At 38.1% G+C, this 25,105-nt stretch overlaps 1 protein-coding gene across 5 annotated transcripts in view; it reads right to left on the bottom strand.

Annotated features, from left to right (window-relative positions):
- The window catches only part of clcc1 (chloride channel CLIC-like 1), a 36,671-nt gene that overhangs the window by 6,014 nt on the left and 5,552 nt on the right, over positions 1-25,105 (bottom strand). For 4 of the 5 annotated variants that reach the window (XR_013579358.1, XM_078561693.1, XM_078561692.1 and 1 more), the window contains exons 2-10: positions 24,635-24,781; positions 17,103-17,228; positions 13,217-13,327; positions 12,015-12,233; positions 10,238-10,375; positions 4,186-4,285; positions 2,438-2,535; positions 2,211-2,357; positions 1,036-1,818 (exon numbers count right to left, since the gene is read on the bottom strand). Coding sequence is in view for 4 of the 5 variants with exons in the window: in XM_078561693.1 (XP_078417819.1) it covers positions 1,036-1,818; positions 2,211-2,357; positions 2,438-2,535; positions 4,186-4,285; positions 10,238-10,375; positions 12,015-12,233; positions 13,217-13,327; positions 17,103-17,228; positions 24,635-24,772 (1,860 nt within the window). In the remaining variant the exon portion in view is untranslated. The remainder of the gene's footprint in view (positions 1-1,035; positions 1,819-2,210; positions 2,358-2,437; positions 2,536-4,185; positions 4,286-10,237; positions 10,376-12,014; positions 12,234-13,216; positions 13,328-17,102; positions 17,229-24,634; positions 24,782-25,105) is intronic. The other variant, XM_078561695.1, reaches the window with a different exon arrangement.

A 25,105-nucleotide genomic window follows, 5' to 3' on the forward strand; every position in this document is an offset into this window, starting at 1 on the left:
CACCAAAAAAGGCAGCAACCTGCTGCTAAAGGAGGGCCTCTGCCCTGATCAGGAATAATTTATGTTTTTATGTTAATTAAAGAGCCCAGAGTGATTTGTATTTGTCATCCTGATTGGAATAAGTCTCTCTCAATATAGTCTGTTCTATATATTATCTATTATCGATTAAAGCAGATGTGAATAAAACTGAAGTCATCTTGGTTAGTGCTAAGTTGGTTCACATCTGGAGAAACTGAAGGGTTATATAGATTTTGTGCAGAACACAAGGAGGTTCCACTGTTACGTCCTTGGGTCCTATTACCAGGCTAGTAGATTTGGCAGAATAAGACTAAATTTAAGGCGGCAACAAGATCATTTAAGGAAGCAATTCACATCACTGAACTTGGCAGCAAATTTGTAACAACGTCCTTCCCTTGAGCATCACTTATTTTGCCTTCATTCTTCCAAGGTGGACAAGTGCCCGGTGGCCATTTTTTACACCTCCCTTCCATTACTGAGTAGCTATCTACAAACTTCATTGAGATGAATTTCCATTGGGCACTGCACCCACCCCATTGAGAAGAGAAAATGTATTCAGCCCCATACTTATAATAATGAAGAAATTAATCCCCACCAATACACCTGTCCTCATTAAACAAGACCACTCATTATATTCACACTCTGCCCCCAGCTAGTATATGGTCCCAAGCCAATTCCACCCTGCTCCCTAAAGCATCAAAATGGGCCACAGCAAACTGTTCCTCCTCCCTATTTATTTAAAAAATTCACCAAACCAGTTTTCTCCTATCCTCTCCCCAAGAGGAATATTTAAAAATAATTACAAAGTACCTGGTTTCCCCACATAGTTCAGTAACAGATTAAAAAAAAAAATCCCAATAAATGGCTGCCAATAGACTAATGTAAAAACATCCAATTTTCGCAATCCTGTACATATACAGTCCTACCCTCCCACTAATCGTTATTTTGTAATTAAGTGTTAATGCAATATGGCTTAATTTCTGTCATAAGAGTTTCTAAATTTCTTGGAAAACTTACTTGCACTCCCACATTTTCTATGAAGGAGGCTTCATTTTCACATTTCCTTTCCTGCACATTCGTTTTGTCAGTAACTTCCATCTCTGTGACATCCCTTTCTGAAGGAAGCTGTAAAACTGCATCAAGGGGCCCGTCAGTAGTTCCAAGTTCCTCAAGAACATTATTCTGCATATCCTCCTCGCCTGCTCTTCTCTCCTTGTGTAACTGATTATCTAATTTACTAACTGGCAAATCAGTTGCCTTCTTATTTTGAAAATTACGCCTTTCACACTGTTCAACAATCCCTTGAGCTTGATGAACGTCATCATCTTCTATGACACTTTGTGCAGCGTTTTCCTCTGGTGTCTGTGGTATAGTGGTTGCAGAGACCCCATTATTTGGCGCCAGCTGTTCAGAAGTGTACCTAGCACAATGACAATCTTGTTGGTCTGGTACTCTTCTTCTGCGTAGCTGGTTGTCACCTAGCCCAGTATTGGACATCCCAGCTCTTTCCCAGTTCATTAAATCTTCCACACCCTGGTGATTTGTGTCACTTAGCCTTCTTGGACCAGTAATTACAGCATCATGGTCCTCATCTCTTCTAATCTTAGGAACATGGCTAGAATCTCCCCCAGCTTGGTAATCCACATATCTTTCACTTTGATAAAAAGTATTGTGAACAGGGCCTTGTAGACTATATGGTGGCAAGTTATGATGTGCAATTGGAGCTTGTGGGCCAACATTTGGAAGTGAGCTGGAAAAGCCATATCGAACAACAGCATGACCACAGGAATAGCAGAATGCCTGCAAAACACAAAAGCAAAAAATGGTGATCATAGTAATATCTGAGAATCACTGAACAGTACACTATGCAAATTCTTTCCCTAAGCTAAAAAAGCTGAAGTGCTTCAGGGATAATGCCACTTAAAAATAACTTGCAAAATCTGCTACTCTAATTCATTCAGGCTAAAGAAAATAATTTTGCTGATAGATTTATCCAGGATAAACGAAGAAAAAGGGTAGAAGATGCAGTCAGAGACACTGAACGACCCACATTCCTGTATTCTGTGCCACTGCCTGTTGGAACTCCAGTGTAACATACATTAGCATGATTTTATTAATTAATGAACCTTTATTGCACAAAATATCATTTTAAGCAAATGTTATTCAATTTGATAACTAAAGTTGAGACTTACAACCACAGCCAATATGACTGTCAAGGTCACAGGAAACTGCCAGATCCACGGTAGGTCTTTAAGGAGATCCCGGAAAAATTGACTGATGGGTTCCCCAATATGTTTCAACGGTTCAGTGATCAGTGTTGTTATAGTAAGCATCAGAGCCTTAAAGAGAAAGCAAATTACATCATTGCATGTTTCAAACAAAATTAGTACATTTCTGACACAAAATTATTCATTTTTACCTTGGTTGGAGGAACCTCCAAAATTGGATCCACCAAGAGAGCTTCATAGTACTTTTCACAAGGGTCATTCTGTAACGTCCACGTTCGCCTGAACCACTCTGTTTGGAGAAGGATCCGGGGGTTAAAGGGCTTATAAATCTAACAAATGATTATTCTTTCACATTTCGCAAAAATTAGTTATCATAACATTTACAAAATTCTCTCAAGATACAAAGTCAACACTACTTTACACCTCATGGCAAGATTGGCTAACCAATGCTGTTAAAGTCCTAATTGGAAAACCTATTTTCCCTACCGTTAACAATAGGACATTTGGGAGTGTTCAGAAAATCTGTAGTTAGCCAGACAAAACAAAATTAGCTACTCTAAATTTTGCTACAAGGCTCTTAGTGCACATCATACTAGTTAGTGTGTCATGAGATCTCGCTACTAGCCTATTTGTCTGAGTGATGTGGAATGGGCTGAAATCATTATTTTTTGAGTGTTACCATAATTATGCTTAACAAACATAAAATTAGCTCTGAACTGGACATAGCAGCCTGCTGTTTTCTTCGGTGCAATTTGGCCAAAATTAGCCTGACTGGTACAAAAGATCACGGAATTGTGTTTGATGCAACTCAAGTTTCGCAATCTTTTGTGATAGTTTTAAAAACATCATGCTGGAAGCAAGACTTGTCTATACAATTGGCCACTTCTGCAGGGTGAATTAATCACCATTTGAAGCTTCTACTAAATATGTTAAATTGGAGGCCTTCAGTGAGGCTTTAAAAATTAAACTGGTTCTTTTGGGCACACGAACACTAAAACGTACGCTTTTAAACCTTTTAAATGCAACTTTTTTTTTAATTACTAAGGAATATCTACTTTGCCCCAATGGAACTTGAAAATATTTCCAAGTATTTGTTAAAAGTGAACTTATTGATTTAAAATTTAATTACTCAAGTAGTGAATTGAAATTGTGCTTAAAAATGTAATTTTTGTGATAAACCTAATTTTAGCTGTTTTAATCAATTTCACCAAGTTAACGTTTTTAAAATATGTGAAGGAATTTTTGATTTTAAAAGCAAAGTTTTAAAAAAAGTTCAATTTTAAAACACTGTCCAATTGTGCTGGCTCATTGCATATTTTGCAATCAGCAATAGGCAAATAAATTTCAGCAGAAATGTGGGGTGAAAAAAGAGTTTTCAAAATGGGCACAATCTCTCAAATTAATTATATGCTGACATGGTGGGGGGGGGCAGAGGACCAAAGGTCACTGGGGCTTTCTGATGTAGGCAGCCCGCCCCCACCTTATTCCTGCCCAAGATCGAACTCAGCTCGGGTGGGGGGGAGAAATAAACTGTCATCCGCCCGTCAGCCTAAAAATTGCAGCTGGGCGGGAAAAAGCCCTTAAGTGTTAAGTGTATGGGCCTTTAACAGGGAAAGGGTGGGCTCCCTGTCTGAGACCCTGCCCGCCCCAGCGTAAAATCGCTACTAGGTCAGGGTGGGAACCCGGAAGGAATCCCACCTATGCAATTTCACGCTCCCCACCGCCACCTCAGAACCTGCCCGGTGTGGGGCGGGGGGAAAGAGTGTAACATTCTGGCCAAGTACTTTTCTGGTGTTGCAGCTGCATTTGTTTGATAAATGATTCTTGCTTCTGCAATAAAATAGCTGTTGATAAGCTTGTATTTTGCCGGACCAATAATTAGCAAGGGCGATGGTTTAACTTATTTAAATATTAAACTTTCTCAACAAAACTTACTCACCAGTCAGACTACCCTTCCAGTCCATGTTTTGTACTCCTGTACACATAGGCTTATCAAGTTGTAATTTGGCAAAATTAGCCTGTCTCTTTGCGAAAGCTGTCTGCGAAAATAAATTATGTTTTACAAGCTGAAGAATTTTATTATCAATTTAATTATAAGGCTGTACACCTCCACAAGAGCTCAATTTTTGGAAACCCTGAAACCCAGTGAAACTGAGCAAGTCAACGAGTTGTTCTATAGAAGTGCACAATAGCCCAGTGTGGAACAATTCTTAGAAATAAGTCACACTGCCTTCTGTGGAAAGCATACAGCCTAATAGGAAAGTCACAGAAGTGCTGACTCACATTACAATGTCTTCTTCATACATACATTTTTTTGGGAATTGTTGTGCCCACATGGACAACAGGGTACAGGGTATTAAAACCAAAACCAGATAGTTTTGAGTGCATGCTCCACATGTACTTATGGCAGTCAAACAGACATTTGGTAGTGCAGAACTTGAGTATTGCTGAAAAAGAGACACGGCAAAGCTTTTCGTCATGCACTCATCAGGACATTGCCAAGAATACCAATATAAGGGGAAAACAACAATTTATACTGTATGAGAAGAAAATGCTGATTGGTCGGCAAGTGGACTCTCATTGGTAGAGGCATTGCCATGGAGAATGCACCAATTGATGGTGACTGACAGTTAACATCTAAGCATTGTCTGAAATTTAAACAAGGCAACTTGATCCTGATTAGTCAAGGCATCGCCCTGATGAATGAGTCAGCGAATAGCTGTCACTTATTTTCTTTAGCCAAAACAGGTGCAATGCGTGTACATGTTCTTTCTGTCTGCAAAGAACAGGGCCCTGTGTATTAATATATTTAACTTCAGTACATACAAATGAGCCACACTGCAAGCCCAACTGACAATCCTAAATTGGTTGTCAGTATAATTCTTAGCACAGTGAGGATTATTTAGCAAATATTATCCAATCGCAGAATCACACCTAACGTTGGACACTGTGTGTTGAGTTTTGCAGGCACGGGCTCGTTGGGTACGGTCTGTACCTTGCTGATTGTGCACAGGGGCTGGGACATGTTGTTTGATACGATTCACCAGTCTTTGGGATGTACAGCCTACATACCTAGCATCACACTGGCACTGAAATTCATACACAACATTACTCATTTGTGTGATAGGCAGAATGTTTTTTTGGCTTGACAGCAGCATCCTGTTAGTGGCGAATACCACTCATGTTGCTACTGCATAGTAGCAATGTGAAACAGCTAGCTTCACCTGGTGTTCAAATTTTTGAGATACCTTGCCCTTCCATGGTAATCTGAGGCAGACTGGGTACTTTTCAGGGCCAAAAGTGATGGCCTTAGCCCTGTTCATGAGTTTGCATGATATACAGTGTGAAATGATCTGATCAGGATAGCCATTATCCCACAGGACGCCTTTGATGCGCCCTATTTCAGCAACAAGCTTACATGATGAGCAAATGGCTCGGGCCCTATTTACAAGGTTGCCGATAAGACAATCTGATAGCGTGTGGAATTGTAAGAATCCCAACAAGTACATCAAGGGAGGGGAGTTCATTTGACTGCTCCATTTCAAAGGTGAATTTGAGTGCAGCATGGGGCCCATTAAGGCAGGTAAGGAAATCATTACATGCAGCTGCAGATTTAAATTGAGAACACCTTTCATGCACATATCGGAAATATGCGATGGGTAGGAGGTTGGGGGTTTCAGTCCATCGAAGACATGTTTCTCATGGAACCCAACCAAGATGCTTGCCAGAGCTAGGCCTAGAGGGGACCCCATGGCAACACCATCTATTTGGGCATACATATTGTCATTAAAACTGAACTCAACTTCGTGAGTTGCCAAGTTCAAAAGTTCAATGAGTACTGATTCACATAATGGTGGCGGGTCTAGATCACCATGATATAGTGGTGCAACGCAAATATCTATGGTTTCCTTAAGGTGATACATTGGTGAATAGGCCAGCAATGTCAAATGAGCACATGGACTCGGCATTGCTATCGATATGCAAGTCCTGTATGGTCATCGCAAATGTGAAGGAATCTTTTACTGTGTATGTGGAAAACTTGTCAAAACTGATTGTAACAATTCCCCCAACCATTTGGTCAATTCATGTTGTGCAGGGCCTGTCATAGATAAGATAGAGCGTAAAGGGTCATCACTCATTTGATATTGCTATATTTAAACCCGCTGCTGCATGTAATTAATTTCCTTACATGTCTTAATGGGCTCCATCCTGTGCTCAAATTCACCTATGAAATGGAGCAGTCAAATGAACTCCCCTTCCTTGATGTACTAACTGAGAACTCTGCCAGGTGGTTCTCTATCACAGTCTACCGCCAGCCTACCTTCACTGGTCAATATATACATTACAATTCCACACGCTATAAGCTTGGTCTTATTGGCAACTTATAAATAGGGCCTGAGACATTTGCTCACCATGTAAGCTTGATGCTGAAATAGGGCACATCAAAGGCATCCTGTGAGATAATGGCTACCCTGATCAGATCACTTTGCGCTGTATATCATGCAAGTCATTAACAGGCCTAAGGCTGTCACTTTCAGCCCTGAAAAGGGCCCAGTCTACCTCGGATTACCCTGGAAGGGTAAGGTATCTCAAAAATTTGAGCATCAGGTGAAGCTAGCTGTTTCATGCTGTACTATGCACTGGCAACGTGAGTGATGTTCGCCACTAACAGGATGCTGCTGTCAAGCCAAAAAGACGTTCTGCCTATCACACAAATGAGTAATGTGGTATTTGAATTTCAGTGCCAGTGTGATTCTAGGGATGTAGGCCATACATCCCAAAGACTGGTGGATCCTATCATAGAGCGCGTCCCAGCCGCTACTCACAACGGGCAAGGTACAGAACATGTGCAACCAGCCTGTGCTTGCAAAACTCAAAATATAATGTCCAACATTAGATGTGATTTCACGATTAGACAACATTTGCTAAATAATCCTCAGTATGCTAGGAATTACGCTCACAACCAATTTAAGTTTATCAGTCGGGCTGGTAGAGCAGCGCATTTGTGTGCACTGGAATATATTATACATATATTAATAGACGGGGCCCTGTTCTTTGCAGACAGAAAGAACATGTACACAGAGCTAAACAAAACAAGTGACAGTCATTTGCTGACTCATTCTTCAAGGCAATACCTTGACCAATCAGGGTCAAGCTGCCTAGTTTAAATTTCAAAATGCTTGGAAGTTAATTGTCAGTCACCATGAATTGGTGCATTTTCCATGGCAATGCCTCTACCAGAGTCCATTTGCCAACCAATCAGCACTCTCTTCATATACACTATAAATTATTGTTTTCCCCTTCTTTTGTCCAACCTGTTCTGCCATTCGATAAGGTCATGGCTGATCTGGTTGTGTTCTCAACTCTACTTTCCTGTCATAACTCCATTGACTGCGTTGTCTATCAAAAATCTAACTCTACCTTGAATAAATTCATTCAATGATTCAACCTCCAATGCTTTTTGGGGAAGAGAATTCCACAGACTTATGACCTTTTGAGAGAAAAATATTTTGCCTCATGTCTGGCTTAAAAAGGAGACCTTCTTAAACTCTCCCTTAGTTCTAGTTTCTCTCACAAGAGGAAACATCTTCCCAGTATCCACCCTGTCAATGTCCCCCCCGAGGATCTTCTCATTCTTCTAAACTCCAGTGGGAATGGGCCTAACCTATTCAACCTTTCTTCATAAGATAAGCCAGCAATGAATCGCGTGAACCTTCTCTGAACTGCTTCTAACGCAATTTGGCTTTCAAATAAGAAAACCAAAAGTACTCCAGATGTGGTCTCACCAAGGCCCTGTGCAGCTGCAGTAAAATTTCCCTATTTTTATATCCCATTCCCCTTGAAATAAATGTCAATATTCCATTTGCCTTCCTAATCACTTACTGTACTTGCATACTAACTTTTTGTGATTCATCTACTAGGACACCCAGATCCCTCAATACCACCAAGTTCTGCAATCTCTCTCTATTTAAATAGTATACTGCTTTTCTATTCTTCCTACCAAAGTGAATAAGTTCACATCTTCCCAATTTATGCCCCATCTGCCAAATTTTGCCCACTCACTTAACCTATCTATATCCCTTTGTAGACTCTGTACCTCCTCTTGACAACTTTGGCAAATTTACTTACCATACATTCGGTCCCTTCATCCAAATCATTGATATACACTGTAAATAGTTGATATACATTGCAAATAGTTAAGGCCCCAGCATTACTCCCCTTAGCACTCATTAGTTACAGTTTGCCAACCTAAAAAAGATACATTTATCCCTTCTCTACTTCCTGTTAGCTAACTAATTCTTTATCCATGCTAATATGTTACCCCCCTAGACCATGAGCTCTCATGTAGTAACCTTTAATGCAGCACCTTATCAAATGCCTTTTGGAAATCCAAGCATGCCCCATCTACAGGTTCTCCTTTATCCACGTTGCTTGTTACTTCCTCAAAAGAACTCTAATAAATTAGTTAAATGCAATTTCCATTTCACAAATTCACCTTGACTCTGCCCAATCCCATTAAGATTTTCTAAGTGCCCTGCTATAACCTCCTTAATATGGAGTGAAGGCATAATTTTTCTATGGCATATATTAGGCTAACTAACCTATAGTTTCCTGCTTTCTGTCTCCCTCCTTTCTTAAATAAAGGCGAGGCATTTGGTGTTTTCCAATCTGCTGGGGTCCTTCCAGAATCTAAGGAATTTTGGAAGATTACAACCAATGCCTCTACTATCTCTCCAGCCACTTTTTTTAAGACCCTAGGATGGAGACCATCTGGTCCTGGGGACTCGTCAGCCTTCAAGTCTAATAATTTTCCCAGTACGTTTTCCCTGGTGATGGGGATTGTTTTAAGTTCCTCTCTCCCACTACAGTGAACACAGACACAAAATACCTGTTCAACACTTCCACCATTTCCTTGTTTTTCCATTATTAACTTCCCAGACTCTCAACCTAGAGGATCAACATTCACTTTACTTACTCCTCTCCTATTTAAAATACGTGTAGAAACTCTTACATCTGTCAGGGTGGTTGGTAATGGACTGCTTTTTCCACTGCTCCACCCAGCACGAGAATTGAGTTTTCCCATATCAGGTATGCCTCAGCTATATGTGGTTTAAGGTGCTTTCCATTCTACCCCAAAATATATCTTAACCATAACCTAAGACACAAAAGGTCTGATTTAGTTTCTCTTGCACACCAATCATCCTTTCTATTAATCCAGCCTTTTTGGAATGCCAATTCAGTGCCAAATCAAGATCCTGTATGCACCAGCAACAGGGTTTAAACTGTCAAATTCACATAAGATCCTTACAGCTAGCAAAGAAATTTTCACCCATCTGGCTTCGATCAACTTAGGTTCCAAGGATGACAGAACAGTGTGACACCAGGTATCGTAGAATGGTTATCTACATCTGAAGCAATTTAAAGTAGGGAAAAAACATACCATTCCACACTTCTTAAAACAAGTAACTTTTGATATCCATGTAAGGTAAAAATCACTGATTTCAAATGAAAATAATAATCTTTCCTCAGTGATTATTATGCTGGATTAGTAATGAAGTAGCTGTATGTTAAAATCTCTGAACTCTGTGACTGGATCCAGAGTGACACAAAGACAAAGACCTGGGAACATCAGAACAGCATAAAGAAAAAAAGGACCTGGATAACAATTTCCAACATACTAAAAAGAGGCTCACAAGTCAAACTTCGGGTTAAAATTGAAGCATTAACCATATGAATTAATAGGCCAAAGTTACAGTTTTAACAAATAAACAAATATTAAAATTTAGCATTCAAACTGTCTTCTAGCATTAATCAATTACAGTATTCCATTACAAAAGAGAATATAGTAAATCAAATTGCAGAAAGTGGCAAATTGGTCTTTGCATTTAAAATTAGTAATGCACGCACAATTATTTGGCATGGCCCAGAAATCGAGCAAAAATATATGGCTATAAGTCAGATGAGATAAACTAATTTATAGACTTCTGTACCTTGTATAAAAACATCCAGTTCCAAGCAAAACTAATCAGAAAGCACAACAAGAAGAAGCGATAGGGCCGTGTAAATGGTGGGGCGAAAGTCCATACAGTCCGAAAAATTAGAACAATACAAGTTAGGTTGGCCAACGACTGGGAAAAAAGGAAAAAAGATAAGTCAAAGAGGTAGCAAACCACTCGCAATCAAAACCCATAGCCCCAGTTAATGTACAACATATATACACAGTATTGTCTTATCTACTTAAATGGTTACTTAATGCGGGGCAATTCCCTGGCCTTTGTTGTAGAGGCAGTGATTAAACCCAAAAAGATGGGAACCAGAGTGAAATGAAACCACAAGGAAATTCTAAAATATGTTGGTAAAGGGGCTAGTTATCTTCATTGTGCAAAGATCTGAATTAAGTTTTAAAACTAATCAGGCCCTTTATTGCTATCATTATACTTTAGATTGTGTTATTTTGTATGAGTGCTTATAGTGCAACTTGGTTCAGGGTCAGCAGTCAGTCAGATCATAGAGAAAGCACTCATTTGACATTGCTATATTTACTGCAGGATTTGAGCATGCAATTTAGTCTTTCAGTGCAGTACTAAGTGCTGTATTGTCAGAGATGCAGTCTTGCAGGTGAGACATTAAGCCAAGAAAGGCTTGATTTTTATAGTGCTTTCTTCAGGACATCCCAAAGTGCTTTACTAACTAAGTACTTGTGAAGAGTAGTCACTTTTGTAGGAAACATAGCAGCCAAATTACCCATACCAAACTCCCAAAAACAGCAAAATACAAGTGAAGGGAGCATTCCGCAGAGCACATCCTTCCATCACGCTATGTTAACTCAACATTATTACAATTATGCTGCTCTTCCTTAAGGTTTTTCCCTGTCCATGCTTTGTAACTACAAAGCTGAAAAAAGAAATCTTTTTAGAAAAAGATTCCATCTCACTGAGGAGGCTTCAGGCCAATCTATATCCAACAATCTGCTCTGAAAACTCTGCTTACATTTTGACAGCTGTGACAAATTGCACCATAGCAGCTGAGACAATCTACAGCATTTTAAAACAACCTTCTTAAAAATAGTTAATTTACTCCATCTCCCAGTGTTAAAGGATCCTTTAAAAAATTCCAGGACCCAGATTGCATCTTCACCAAAGCCTGATCGGTCCTTCTAACAAACAGGGGCAAAAACATTATATTGCGATAATAAATGACCAGATAATTTGTTTTAGTAATGTTGGTTAAGGGCTAACCCTTGGCCAGGACACCCAATAGAACTTTGTAGGTCTCCTCCCAAATAAAGCCACGTGATCTTTTACATCCACCCGGCAGAACAGATGGGGCCTCAGTTTAATGTCTCCTCGGAAAGATGACACCTCTGACTGTGCAGCACCCCCTCAGTGCTGCACTGCAGTGTCAGCCCAGTTCTGTGCCCAAGTCTCTTAGTTGGATTTGAACTACAATTTTCTGACCCAGAAGTTAGAGTGCTACCATCTAAACCGCGGATGAAATAATCTTAACATGCATATGAAAATCCAGGCTAATTTTAAGATAGAATGAAAATGAATTGTGAATAATTTTGGAAGATTCGACCACTAAAGTCTAATTGATACTCACATTTATACTGGACTTATTTTCACAATTTAAACCAGTTTCCTATTTCATAAGCCAACTAACGTCAATGAAGCATTGTCATGAACTGATATTTTTGACAGCCTCAGATTGGATAAAATTAATGCAGTTATTTTTAACAGATACAGAACAAAAATCAGCCACTCTCACCAGAAATGCTGTTAAGGGATCCACACCAAATGTATCCTCAAAGCTCCATTTCCAAGCTTCATGATCATGAAACTTAAAATTAATTAAAAGTTTACTAAGTGCATCATCCAAAGCACCAGCCTTCCATGCCTTATCACTGAGAAACTTCTTGATCTCAGTTACGTCTTGTTTTGAAATTAAAATCTCTGCATCATAATGAACTTCATTATCATCATCAGGCTAGAGGAAAAAAAGTAAAAAAAAACATGTAAGGCATTTTAGGATTTTTATTGCAGCAAAAATTCAAGATAGAATCTGTATACAAAACCTGTAACTGCATGATCCGTTTTTATATAAATTGAAATATTTTGGTCTCTTAATAGCTTTGGTTTCAAAATAGCTGAGGGGCATTGAGAACTATTCAGAGCCAGAATCATCAGGAATTCATCCAGAGTAAGAATACTCCTAATTAGTTCAAAGGGCAACATCGACAGTGGTTATTGAGAGACCCACCACCCAAGGATCTATGCTGAACAACGCCAACCATTATGTAGCACCGTGTTTGCGCGATGTGCCAGCCTTAGGTAAATAAGGTGGAGGATGTGAAGGCAGCAACAGGTAGGTACGAAGCTGACAGCATTAGTAGGTGTGCGAGGGTGGAGTAAATGCATGAATCCTGAGTGCCAGGAAGTGCTGCTGGGTAAGTGATGGGCGATAAACATTGTAAGAGGCTTTTGTTGTGTTGGGTAATGTCAACATATGTAGATACATTCACTGACCTTGACCAGAGTTTGAGGTCATGAGATTTCTTGTAGCACTGTTACCATGTCCTTGGTTCCAGACTCTGGGAGTTAATCTCCCTGGCTACCTGTTCCCACACCCTTCTGAAAGTGGTTTGTGAGAGCCACCTGACTTCCCCATGGAACCATGGTGTCTATGTTCTTTCCCACCTGTCCCATTAATGGTCATAGTCCGAGCTATTACTCACGAATAAAATAAGATTTGCAATTGTTGGATCCTCTACCTAAAATCCACAGCTATTAGCCAACTTGAGTAACATTTGATGAAAAAAATTAAATAGCTACCCTGATTTATACTTGTGGTCTAGGATTTGCAAGATTGAATCCTCTAATCCCAGGATCACAGCAGGCACTAATGTTTTGAACTATATGTAGACGGGGAAAAAATAAAATCATCAAATATTCTGCTCCTAGAGTACTTACCAAGCCTAATTTTCCAGTCTCCAACAGCAGCTTATTCAGGTATCTTTTAAAAACAGGATTGCAACCGATTTCTGTTGATTCAACTGACTGTTTCTTTCTAAATTCTTCAAACTATTAAAGAGAAAAAAAAAATCAGTTCAGTTATCTATAATATAATCCACAGTGTGTTTACATGATACAGTTTATGTAAAAATAACATTTAAAATAGTCAACGTTAATTTACACCTCGCAATACCAGTATTGAGCATTACCACTACCAGCTTAAATCATTAGGCTTTGCACATAATACCTATTATTGTTAAAATAAGGGAATTTAACAGCAGTATTATGAATAAATATATTAACTTGCAAGATATCTTAAATGCTTTCACAAAATGAATTTACTCACTGCGTTTGCAAGCTTCCTTATTCTATCAATGTAGTATAATTGCTACATAAAACTAGCATATTCTTTCATTTTTATAGTAGGTGGAGCATAAAGGAACTTGGACACTGACACTGTTCCTTCATCATCGCTGGAGCAATTAACCAAAGATATTAAGGGATATGGGGCAAACGTGGATATATGGATATGGACAGAGTTCAGCCACAATCTCTCTGAACGGCAGAACAGGCTTGAACAGCGAAATGGCCTTTTCATGTCCCTAGAATTCTGGAATTCTCTACTTAACACCATTGCAGGAACACCATCATTACGTGGAATGTGGTTGTTCAAGGAGAAGACCCAACCCCACTACCTCAGGACAACTGGGTATGGACAATAAATGTATCTTTGTCACCATCACCCAATTCCCAACAACCAATAGTTAAAAAGGAAGGTTCTATTGCTGGTAATCCAAGTTGGTTGACAAATACCAGAAACCTCTTTCACATTATATACAAGTAATTTGCAAGTGGCATTGCCTCTGGTCAGATGAGGATGGAATTTGCAGAGACTTTTCAAAAATTTGTCGCATACAGCCACCTAGTGAACAGGGACAACAATTACACTGGTAAATTGACCAGTAAAATTAAATGGAGAATTATTGAAATAGCATTTTATACTGGTAAATAATGACATGATGTGCAGAGGTGCATCATACAGCCTTCAGCACTCAATATGGTGTAAGTGTGACATATGCGGGTTACATGCTATTCACAGGTCTTGTACAAATTACAGATAATATTCAATAGAGTTGCGATAAAAGGACAGCAATAAAAGTTTTTCCTCAACTAAGGATTACCTCCCACTATGGTCGACGGGACCCTCAACCGTACCTGACCCATTTCCCGCACTTCTGCTTTCACTCCCTCCCCAACAGCACTGTGAATGTACTTACACCACATGGACTGCAGCGGTTCAAGAAGGCAGCTCAGCACCACCTTGTCAAAGGCAATTAGAGATAGGCAATAAATGCTAGCCTAGCCAGCAACACCCTGATCCCATGAATGAATTTTAAAAATTGTAAATAGAACTGAACTTTGTGTAATAATTATATCCACCTATGTTGGAGGGAAGATCATTTTAGAATCAGCTGAAGAACAGCTGATGTTAAGCCTAGGACAAAGTGGAACACCTGCAGTGATGGTCTGGGGCTGAGATGATCGGCCTCCCAATAAGCACAACCGTCTTTCTTTTGCTTGGTATGACTCCAGCCACTGGATTGTTTTCCCCAACAATCTCCATTGACTTAAGTTTGACTTTATTTCCTTTGAATGAGTGCCTCGATGTCAAATGCAGTATCTCTCACCTCATGTCTGGAATTGAGCTATTTCGTCCATGTTTATCAAGGCTGCAATGAGATCTAGAATCAAGAGGACCTGGCATAACCCAAACTGAGCATCAAATAAGCAGATTATTAGTGGTTAGTCCCACTTGACAGCATTGCTAATGGGTCCTTCCATAATGTGCTCATTCAGTCATGGTGACCCTGAAACCATTGTCGATTGTTGTAAAAATCCACAATGTGCTCATGATTGAGAGTATGCTGATGAGGCAGTAATTGGCTGGTTTGGATTTGCCTAGCTTTTTGCAGAAGGGACATATCTAAACAATTTCCACCGTAGATGCCAATGTTGTAACTGTACTGGAACACCTTGATCAGAGGCATGACTAGTCTGGGGTATAAGTCTTCAGCATTACACCTGCGATGTTGTCAAGACTTTTGTTGTATCCAGTGCATTTGGCCTTTTCTTGATATCACATGGACTGAAATGTGATGGTTGGTACCTCAGAAGGAATCTGAGAAGGATCATCTACGTGGCACCTCTGGCTGAAGATGGCCGCGAAAGCTTCAGCCTCGCCTTTTGCACTTACATGCTGGACTCAACCATCATTAAGGACAGAACATTATGGAGCCTCACATCATGAAATTATATGATTTTAAAAATAAACTGACATTCAAAAATAAAAATCCAACACATTTAATGAGAAATTCACTGTCTCTAAATCCCATTTTAATACTAGATATACAGCAAAGTCAGTTTCACTTTTCTTTGCAAAGCCCCATGAGGAATAGGAAAAATTATCTTCTTAAATTAGTTTTAAAAACAATCACTTTATCTGATTAAAAGAATTAGCAATTAATAAAAACTTTCACATTTCTAATATTTTATTTACAATATAAATCATTACCAAAGCTTAAACAAAAAAATCCATCGATTTCACTTGTAGAAATAAGTTCTTAAATTCCGATTTAAAAATCTGGTTTTAAACACTTAAAAATCACAACAGTTGATGAAAGGGTAATATTGAAATGGGAATTCACGATAGAAAAAGTTAACAAAAAGAGTATAACAAGTTTCAACGTTTGTGGACTGTATATGCACTGCCCAATGTAAAATCAACATTACATTAAATGTCTTATTTTAAGTCTTACTCTTGAACAAAATAAAACAATGATAAACTGCCTGTCAAGCTTTTTTTATTGAGTCAACAATCTAAATTTAATTCATCCGGGATATTATTCCTTGTCTGCTGATTACTAGAAGGTGCAACAAAAATATCCAAAAAATAGCAATTCATGTTTTATTTTTTTCATGGTGTCAAAGTTAACAGAATCTCAGTTCAGCATCTCTAATAAATACAAAAGCAAAATACCGTGGATGAAAGGTCATCGACCTGAAACTTTAACTCAGTTTCTCTCTCTGCAGATGCTATCTGATCTGCTGAGTTTTTTCAGCATTTTCTGTTTTTATCTTTAATTAATAGTCAGGCTAGGAGCAGTAACGGAACCTGTGGAGAATCTTGGCCACATCCTACAATTCCAAGCTTTTGACATGTATTTTGTATTGTTGTTCCTACCAATTTCTCCTTAATACTGTTGTTAACTGATTTTGCAAACTAGCCAAGGGATAGGGAAATATTATTTCTCACTGAACAGATAGGCAATGAAAGCTCAAAAGCAGTGGACCTGCTTTTGAAATGCTTCTTTTTGCTACACAGATGTACTGCTTGCCATGGAAGAATGCTCTCTTCTGCAGGCCTAATTAAAGTCAACACAATTCACTAAATTTGGGAGTTTTAGGGAATGTGAAAAGTAGATGCTCACTACTCGATCTTCCAGGAATTCGGGTACTAGTTCCCAGTTGCAAACGTCAACTGTTTAATCAAACTTTTTTTTAAAAATGCCAATCCATTTTTTTTTACTTTGACTAATTTCATTTTATTTCTTAATATATAAACTAAAATAGTAATTTATGTTCTAAATGACAAATTGGGGGTATTAAGCTTTATATTTCAATTAGCATCCATTATACACTGCTACTCCAGGAGTAATCTTTGCAACAATCCTGCAACACATGCTGCACTCAGTTGTACATTTTTCATTCCTTCTCCCTTAAATCTACATAATATATTGATGGCACTAGCAATTACAATGAACTGGAAAGAAATTGTATCACTAACCCTTTGTTGTAAATGATCAAGTTGTCTCTCACAAGTGGAACAATCTGGACAGAAATCTTTTTGCTGATTAACTTCTGTATAATCCTTAGTAGTCAGAGTTTCAGTATCACCCTCCTTAATTCTGGTCTTTGATGAAATGAGTAGAAGAGCGTTTAATTAATTTAACATTCAAAAACACATTTTAAAACGTAATGAGCAATATAAATGTCGGCCAGCTGATTACTGGTTAATGTAAATACTCAATTTGTACTAAGTCAGAAAAAGTAAAGCAAATTTCTTGTGTTTACTTTAAATTTCCTTCAACAGTAGGCATGCATCCACGTTTGTAAGAAAGAACACTGTCCCAGATTTTGTTGCCAAAATAACAAATTTAATGGTGCTTGTCATTATTATGTATACCATTCAGCAGCTTGTAGTGAGGAAGAGTTACTGTGAGGATTGTGAATCGCCACAAGCTCTGAACAATTTGCACCATTCCATCATTAACTTCGTGAGATAAATTATATTTCTAATTCCTCGATCGGTTAGGAATTGGTGAATCTTAAGCTTACGAGTACAAGAGGCACTTTGAATTCAGGAGTTGGTGAGGTATTTTAGAAGTGGTGAGATGGCAAGATGGCTTTGGCAATTGCTAAGACTTGTCTGGGAGTAGAAGAGGTAACTCTGATTGGGTTGGAGAAAATAACCAAAAGTAAGTTAACAGAGTTGGCAGATAAGTTAAAATTGGGGTTACTTGCGGGAGCTAGGAAATCAGATATAGTTAAAAGTAGCACAGCATCTACAGTCGGAAGTGAAACCTGACACTAGTTAGTCACAGCTGGAGGTAGTGAGACTTCAGTTGTAAATGAAAAAGTTTGAATTAGAAGCAAAGGACAGAGAAATGACTTTTAAAAGGGAATTAGAAATTGCAAAGATGGAGAAGGAAAAGAGAGAGAGAGGATTCCAACTGAAAATGTTGGCAGTTATAAAAAAGAGATTTCAGTAGGTGAGGATTTATCTCCAGAACAGAACCCAGTGGGTATATGTTTAAATTTGTACAAGTTCTTCCAAAGTTTGAGGAAAAGATATTGAAGCATTCTTTATTTCATTTAAGATGCTAGGCTAAACAGATGAAATGGCCACAGGAAAACTGGACATTATTATTAGTCTACATTTTGTTAGGTAATGCGCTTGAGGTATATGCTTCGCTTTCAGAAGAAATGTCCATGAATTATGATCATATTTCACCTCTTTTCTATTTTTCCTTAGTTCTGATGAAGAGTCATTCGGACTCGAAACATTAACTGTGTTCCTCTCCGCAGATGCTGTCAGACCCGCTGAGTTTTTCCAGATATTTTTGTTTTTGTTCTAGATTTCCAGCATCTGCAGTATTTTGCTTTTGTCCGTGAATTATGATGTGGTGATAAATGCTATTTTGAGTGCATATGGGTTGGTTCTTGAAGCATACAGGCAGAAATTTAGGAATATGAGAAAACAGCCTGGGCAAACTTATATTGAGTTTGAAAGAGTAAAACAAAGTAATTTTAACCGGTGGATATGGGCGTTAAAAATAGAGACAACCCATGCAGCTCTTAGGGAAGTCATTCTTTAGGAATAATTTAAACATTCAATCCCTTCGGTAGTGAGAGCTCATGTGGAGGAACAGAGGGTTGATTCCGTAAGACAAGCAGCAGAGATAGCTGATGATTATGAATTAGTTCATAAAGCTAAACCTTTTTTTTGTCAACCTTTCAAATTGAAAAATGATAAAAAGTGGGAAGGTGAAAGGAAGGCAGACAGTCACAGAAAAGGAGTAGCTGGAAGTTCCCAGGAAGTTTTTTCTCAGGATAAAGAGGAAGGTGAAGATAGAAGTGAGTGACTTTCGAAAATTGAGGTGTTTTCATTGTAATAAAGTGGGGCAGAAATGTTTAAAGACTTTGTATGTGAAGGAAAAGTCTTTCCATGTGTATAGGGTGGAGTAGGTAAAGATATTAAAATTTTAAGAGACACAGGGGCTAGTCAATCCTTAATGTTGTGGGATAGTGATACTTGTTGTTCAGAGGGAGTCTTACAGGAGAAGGTAATAATAAGTGGGGTTCATGGAGATGCTAAATCTATTCCGTTGTGGAAGGTAAATTTAAAGAGTAGATGGAAGAATGATGAAGTTATAGTTGGAGTGGTGGAAAAATTGCCCATTGCAGTGGTTCAATTTATTCTGGGTTATGATATAGCTGGATCGCAAATGTGGGTGATGCCTATGGTAGTTGAGCAGCCTGTAGAAGTGTTTTCAACAGAAGTGCTACAGAAGGAACAGCCTGGATTGTTTCCTGATTGTATTATAACAACATTAAAGTCCATAGGGAAGAACAAAATAAACAAGATAAGCAGGCAGTTCAAAGGTAAGAAGGTGTCGAAATCCAATTAGCTGGCACTGTATTTGATAACATTGCTCAGGAGCAAGGAATGCAGGAAAAATTCAGCTGAAGTGTTTAACTCAAAATGGTTAGCGGAGTTACAGAAAAATGATTTGCAATTAAAACAGTTATATCAGAAAGCTTATTCAGAAACAGAAGCAAAATGCATTCCAGTATGTTATTATCTTCAAGGTAATATATTAATTAGAAAGTGGAGGTCAGATCATGTCTCAGCAAATGAAAACTGGAGGGAGGTGCATCAGATTGTTATCCCATTAGGGTATAGAAATGAGATTCTGAGGATTGTTCATGAAATTCCAATGGGGGGACATTTAGGAATTAGGAAAATGCAGGAAAAGGTACAGGGGTTTTGTTTTGGCCAGGATTGTATATGGCTGTAGTCAAATTCTGTAGAACCTGGCATATATGTCAAGTAACAGGAAAATCACAAGCAGTGATTAAGCCGGCGCTTTTAATCCCAATACCAACATTTGAAGAACCTTTTACCAGGGTCATGATTGATTGTGTAGGACTTCTCCCTAAGACTAAAAGTGGAAATCAGTATTTATTAACAATAATGGATGTGTTTACTAGGTTTACTGAAGTGATCCCTTTAAGAAATATTACAACTAAGAAGATTGTGAGGAGTTAACTAAATTTTTTTTTTTAAACAAGATATGGCTTACCTAAGGAAATACAATCAGATCAGGGGTCAAATTTCATGTCACAACTATTTAAGGAAGTAATGAACAGTTTGGGGATAAAACAGTTTAAGTCAACAGCTTATCATCTGGAGTCACAAGGAGCTTTGGAAAGATGGCATCAATTTTTTTAAATTATAAGAGCATACTGTCAGAATTATGCACAGGACTGGGATACAGGAATTCCATTTTTGTTATTTGCTATTAGAGATGCTCCTAATGATTCGACTGGTTTTAGCCCTTTTGAACTAGTTTATGGTCATGAGGTAAGAGGACCACTGAAATTGATTCATGAGAAATTGGTGGGTCAAAATTCAGAAACTACTCTCCTAGACTGCGTATCAAATTTCAGGGAAAGATTGAACAGAGCATGTGAATTGGCTAGGGCGCATTTAAAGATCTCACAGCAGGTGATGAAAGTGAAAGCAGATAAGGCAGCTAAAATTCAGAGTTTTGTTTCTGGAGAGAAAGTACTAGTTTTGTTACCAGTATTAGAAGATTCCTTAAATGCAAGATTTAGTTGGCCTTACAGGATTGAAAAGAAATTGAGTGAAGTAAATTATTCACTAAATACTCCATATTATACTCCAGATAGAAGAAAGAAGCAGAGGGTGTGTCATGTAAATATGCTTAAAAAGTACTTTGACAGGGAAGAGGAACAAAAAGAGGTATCAGTGATGGTGGATGATGAGAAAGAGGTAGAAGTGCAGGGCTCTGAAATTGATTTTTCTCTAATCAAATTGGATAATGAGGGGGTGCTTGAAAATTTAAATTAAATATTGAGTTACCTTCCAAGCAAGTGTCAAAGTGGTTTGGAAAAGCTATTGCAGTCACACAAACCTATTTGTGGAAATAAGTTGGGAAAGGCACATTTAGCTTTACATGATGTATGTATTGAAATATTATCTTCAGTAAGGCAACAACCTTATAGATTAAATCCGGCAAAGTTATCACAAGTACAAAAAGAAATTGATTTCATGCTTCAAAATGATATCACTGAGTCTAGTTGCAGTAACTGGAGCTTGCCTGTTGTACTGGTACCAAAACCGGATGGAACACAAAGACTGTGTGTGGACTATCAAAAGGTGAATGTGGTGACAAAAGAGGAATCATATCCCATGCCACGGTTGGAGGGTTGCATTGAGAAAATGGGACAATTGAAATTTATCACAAAGATTGACTTGCTAAAAGGATATTGGCAGGTACCATTGTCAGAGAGGGCAAAGGAGACATCAGTTTTTGTAACACCAAGTGAACTATATCAGTTTAAAGTCATGCCATTTGGTATGAAGAATGCACCTGCGACATTTCAAAGACTGACAAACAAAGTAATTGTGGGTCTGAGCAATTGTGCTGTTTATATTGATGATCTAATTGTTTTCAGTCAGGCATGTGAGGATCATTTACAGCATCTGGAAGACTTACCTACTTGACTACAAGAAGCTAATTTGGTGATGAACTTGGCTAAAAGTGAATTTACAAAAGCACAAGTTACGTATCTAGGCCATACCATTGGACATGGTAAGGTGGTTCTGAGAGGTGCAAAAGTCAAGGCTATCGTGGATTTCCCAGTGCCTACAACAAAATGAGGAGTTTTGAGATTTCTGGGCATGAGTGGGTTTTACTGGAAATTTGTACCAAATTTTAGCCAAGTGGTTGCTCCACTGACTGAACTATTAAAAAAGAACAAGAAGTTTCAATGGACACTAGAATGTCAGAAGTCATTCGATGGTTTGAACACTGTATTAACTACGACACCAGTTTTGGCAGTACCCAATTATGCCAAGCAATTGAAGTTGGCCGTTGACGCAAGCGATATAGACATTGGGGCTGTACTGTCACAAGATGATGACATTGGAATTGAAAAACCGATAGAGTATTTTTCACGGAAGCTGAATGTACAACAGAGAAGATATTCAACGATTGAAAGAGATTTTGGTGTTAGCATTGCAGCATTTTGAAATTTATGTTGCAAACAATTCATCAGAAAGAATTGTTTATACAGACCATAATTCTTTGAAGTTTTTGGAAAATTTCGAGACAAAAGTGCAAGGCTTTTCAGATGGAGTCTATTATTACAACCATTTAATCTACATATCATACGTATTGCTGGAAGAAAAAAATCTGTTCGCAGATGCATTATCAAGAGTTTGAAATTTAAAGGAAATTGGGACATTTAAAAAAAAAACCTGGACACTGAACTGGAGTGATTTCTGTTGAAATCAAGGACTTGTGTGCATATATATATAGTTATGTTAATATGACAGTTCATTTTCTGATAAGGAGGGTGATGTCATGAAGCTATTAATGTATATAATATTTTGGAAAATATTTTTCTTTTAAAACAGAGGTTTAGTCTGCGGTTGTGTCTTAATTGGATTAAAGACAGCTAGTCTGGGTGCTTTGATGGGTACTAGTTTTGATATGGAAGAGAGATAGCGTGCATTTGCGTTTTTTGAATAGAGCATTCAAGAAGTGGGGTGAAAACTTGACGCCTATTTAGCAGATACCAAGCCATATGTTTATATTACGAATAAAATTGATACTACGAAAGGAGTTTCATTGTTAAAAGGTGGAGTCCAAAGAGGCTGGTGAGACAATGAGAATTTGAATTCAATCAGTGGTGGTAGGTATAACTTCAGCAGTTTTTGGGTGTGCAAGGCAGAGGCAATGCAAGTTAAAAAGGCAGCTGCAAGCCTCCAACTGGCTCCACAATGAAAAGAACCTCATTTTGAATTCGTAAGGTCAAAATGCTTTGTCTGGTGTTTGGTTAAGTCTATGGGTTGCTGTTGCCTTAATTGAGCTTAGTTTGGGAATTTGTTAGAAGTTATGATAGCAGTAATTTGTAGTATATATATATATTTTAACCTGTATAAATTAATAAAATATTTCAATTAGTTTAATGTAAAGCCTTGAGAACTGGTGGTCTGATTCCTGAATTTAAAGTCGCATCTCAAACATAACACTTAAAATTATAGGTTATGACAGTTGTTTGAAGTTTCCCTCTGGGATTTTGAAATAACTCCGATTTACCAACTGCATCAGTCATAACACTCTCTTAATCCAATCTTTCTTTCCCTCACTTTATTTCTCTTCATGTACCTGGTTTGATTAAATTCACCCTATTTCCTTAGCTTTGTTCCTGTTTCTTTCTCAATCCTTAAATTTCATTTATTAAGGAGAAAGACTATTGGTCCAATCATTCACCAAAGTCCCACTGGCACTCATCAGGACACTTTGCAATTATACTGGTATGCTTACGAAGTGTCCTGATGAGTGCAAGATGAAAAGTTTCGGCATGTCTCTTTTTTCAGGAATACATTTAAATGACTAGTGTCATCTTCTAAATAATGGTATCTAAATAAATTTTGAATTTAGAACAGCCTTGAAAACGGAATATGTAGCAGCTGCTAGTAACAGTCTATACAGAGTCTCCATATCCCAAACAATTTTCTGAAAGTGATCAAGTTCAGCATAATGAAAGGATTTAAAACTAAGAATTCTAGTGCTCAAATCATTGATCTGCTTAAGTGTTTCACTACTGCAGATGGGGTAAGCAATTAACTGTGCTGCTTTTGAAATTTCTGATTTGTCATATGCTTGCTGCAGTGTATACAAATTATTTTTCAGGAAATTTGAGTATAAAAACTCACAACGGGAAGATTGATGGTGAAATGGCAAAATTTATGGCTCATGTTGCCGATATCTTTGTTTCAGAAAATACTAGGCTATTAATTTAGATGGATTCAAAGTTTCAAGATCAGTTTATCTAGTAGCAATAAAGATGATGTACTGAATTTGCATTTGGTAGATCTGTTCTGTATTACAAATACTGCACCTTCTCCTAACAGAGGGGCTGACTCATGTCAGGCTTCTGCCAATATGCTCTGGAACTGACTATTCAGAGCTTCTATTACATGTTGTTAGGCTAAAAGGAAAATGTAAAATCAATGAATTGATACCGGCTATAAATGCTAGATTAGAATCAGAATCTGAAGACATCATGTGGCCAATATTTATATGGGTGGAAATGGGGGAAAGAAACAAGCTGAATTAGAAAAGCAAAACTGTGTGCGTGGCACTTGCGGCAGACTTCGTCTTCCCAGAATTGGCTTGTTCAGACATCAAAATAAGTGTAGATGATCTCATCTGACCTCACCAAAGTTCAGAGGTTGCATTCCCATTATCTCTCATAGATGGAAGGATGCCAATCACTGAATTTTAACAGCTATAAGACATTTGATCAAAGCTGGCTGGGAAATTTGACAAATTACCAAATTAGAAATGCCAAAATTATCTTGAATGTAGCAACTCAGGCAAAAACTATGGAATCAATGTTTTGGAAAGTTTTCTTACAGTTATTTACTTCATATTATTTGGAGCTTAAAATATGGTACTAGAATGCTGCTGCAATAAAGCTTACTACAGAGATAATTACCTCCTGTGGCGTTCTCATTCTACCTGCTGCAGCATCATAGTTCAGCATATCTGTTGGATCAATCCACTCATCATCATCATCACCTTGCAGCCCATTCGCTACCAGGAGCGCTTCAAATATCAACCAAGGTATGAGCATGATTCAAATCTAAGGCATAGAATAAACACGGCAAAATTATTAAAAGTACATCTGTGAATGCTGCAGCTTGTCTTAACAAATATGCAACATAGAATATGAATAATAAATAAATGCAAAACTGGCTGTTCCTTTTCCCAGCTTTGCATCAACCACTATGCTTCATTGGCAATGAAATATTTGGGGCATCTTGAGCTCATTCAAGATGCTAAAGTTCTTTATTTTATTGGTGACAGAGGAAGAAACTTCTCAATGTGATTTTCTCTGCTTCAACTGTTACTTTGCGATCTGTTGGCATTTTTTTTTGCCCCACTGTCTAGCCTGTGGCAAGTCACA

This window comes from Cetorhinus maximus, chromosome 17 (genome assembly GCF_964194155.1).
Source record: "Cetorhinus maximus chromosome 17, sCetMax3.hap1.1, whole genome shotgun sequence".
Taxonomy (NCBI): domain Eukaryota; kingdom Metazoa; phylum Chordata; class Chondrichthyes; order Lamniformes; family Cetorhinidae; genus Cetorhinus; species Cetorhinus maximus.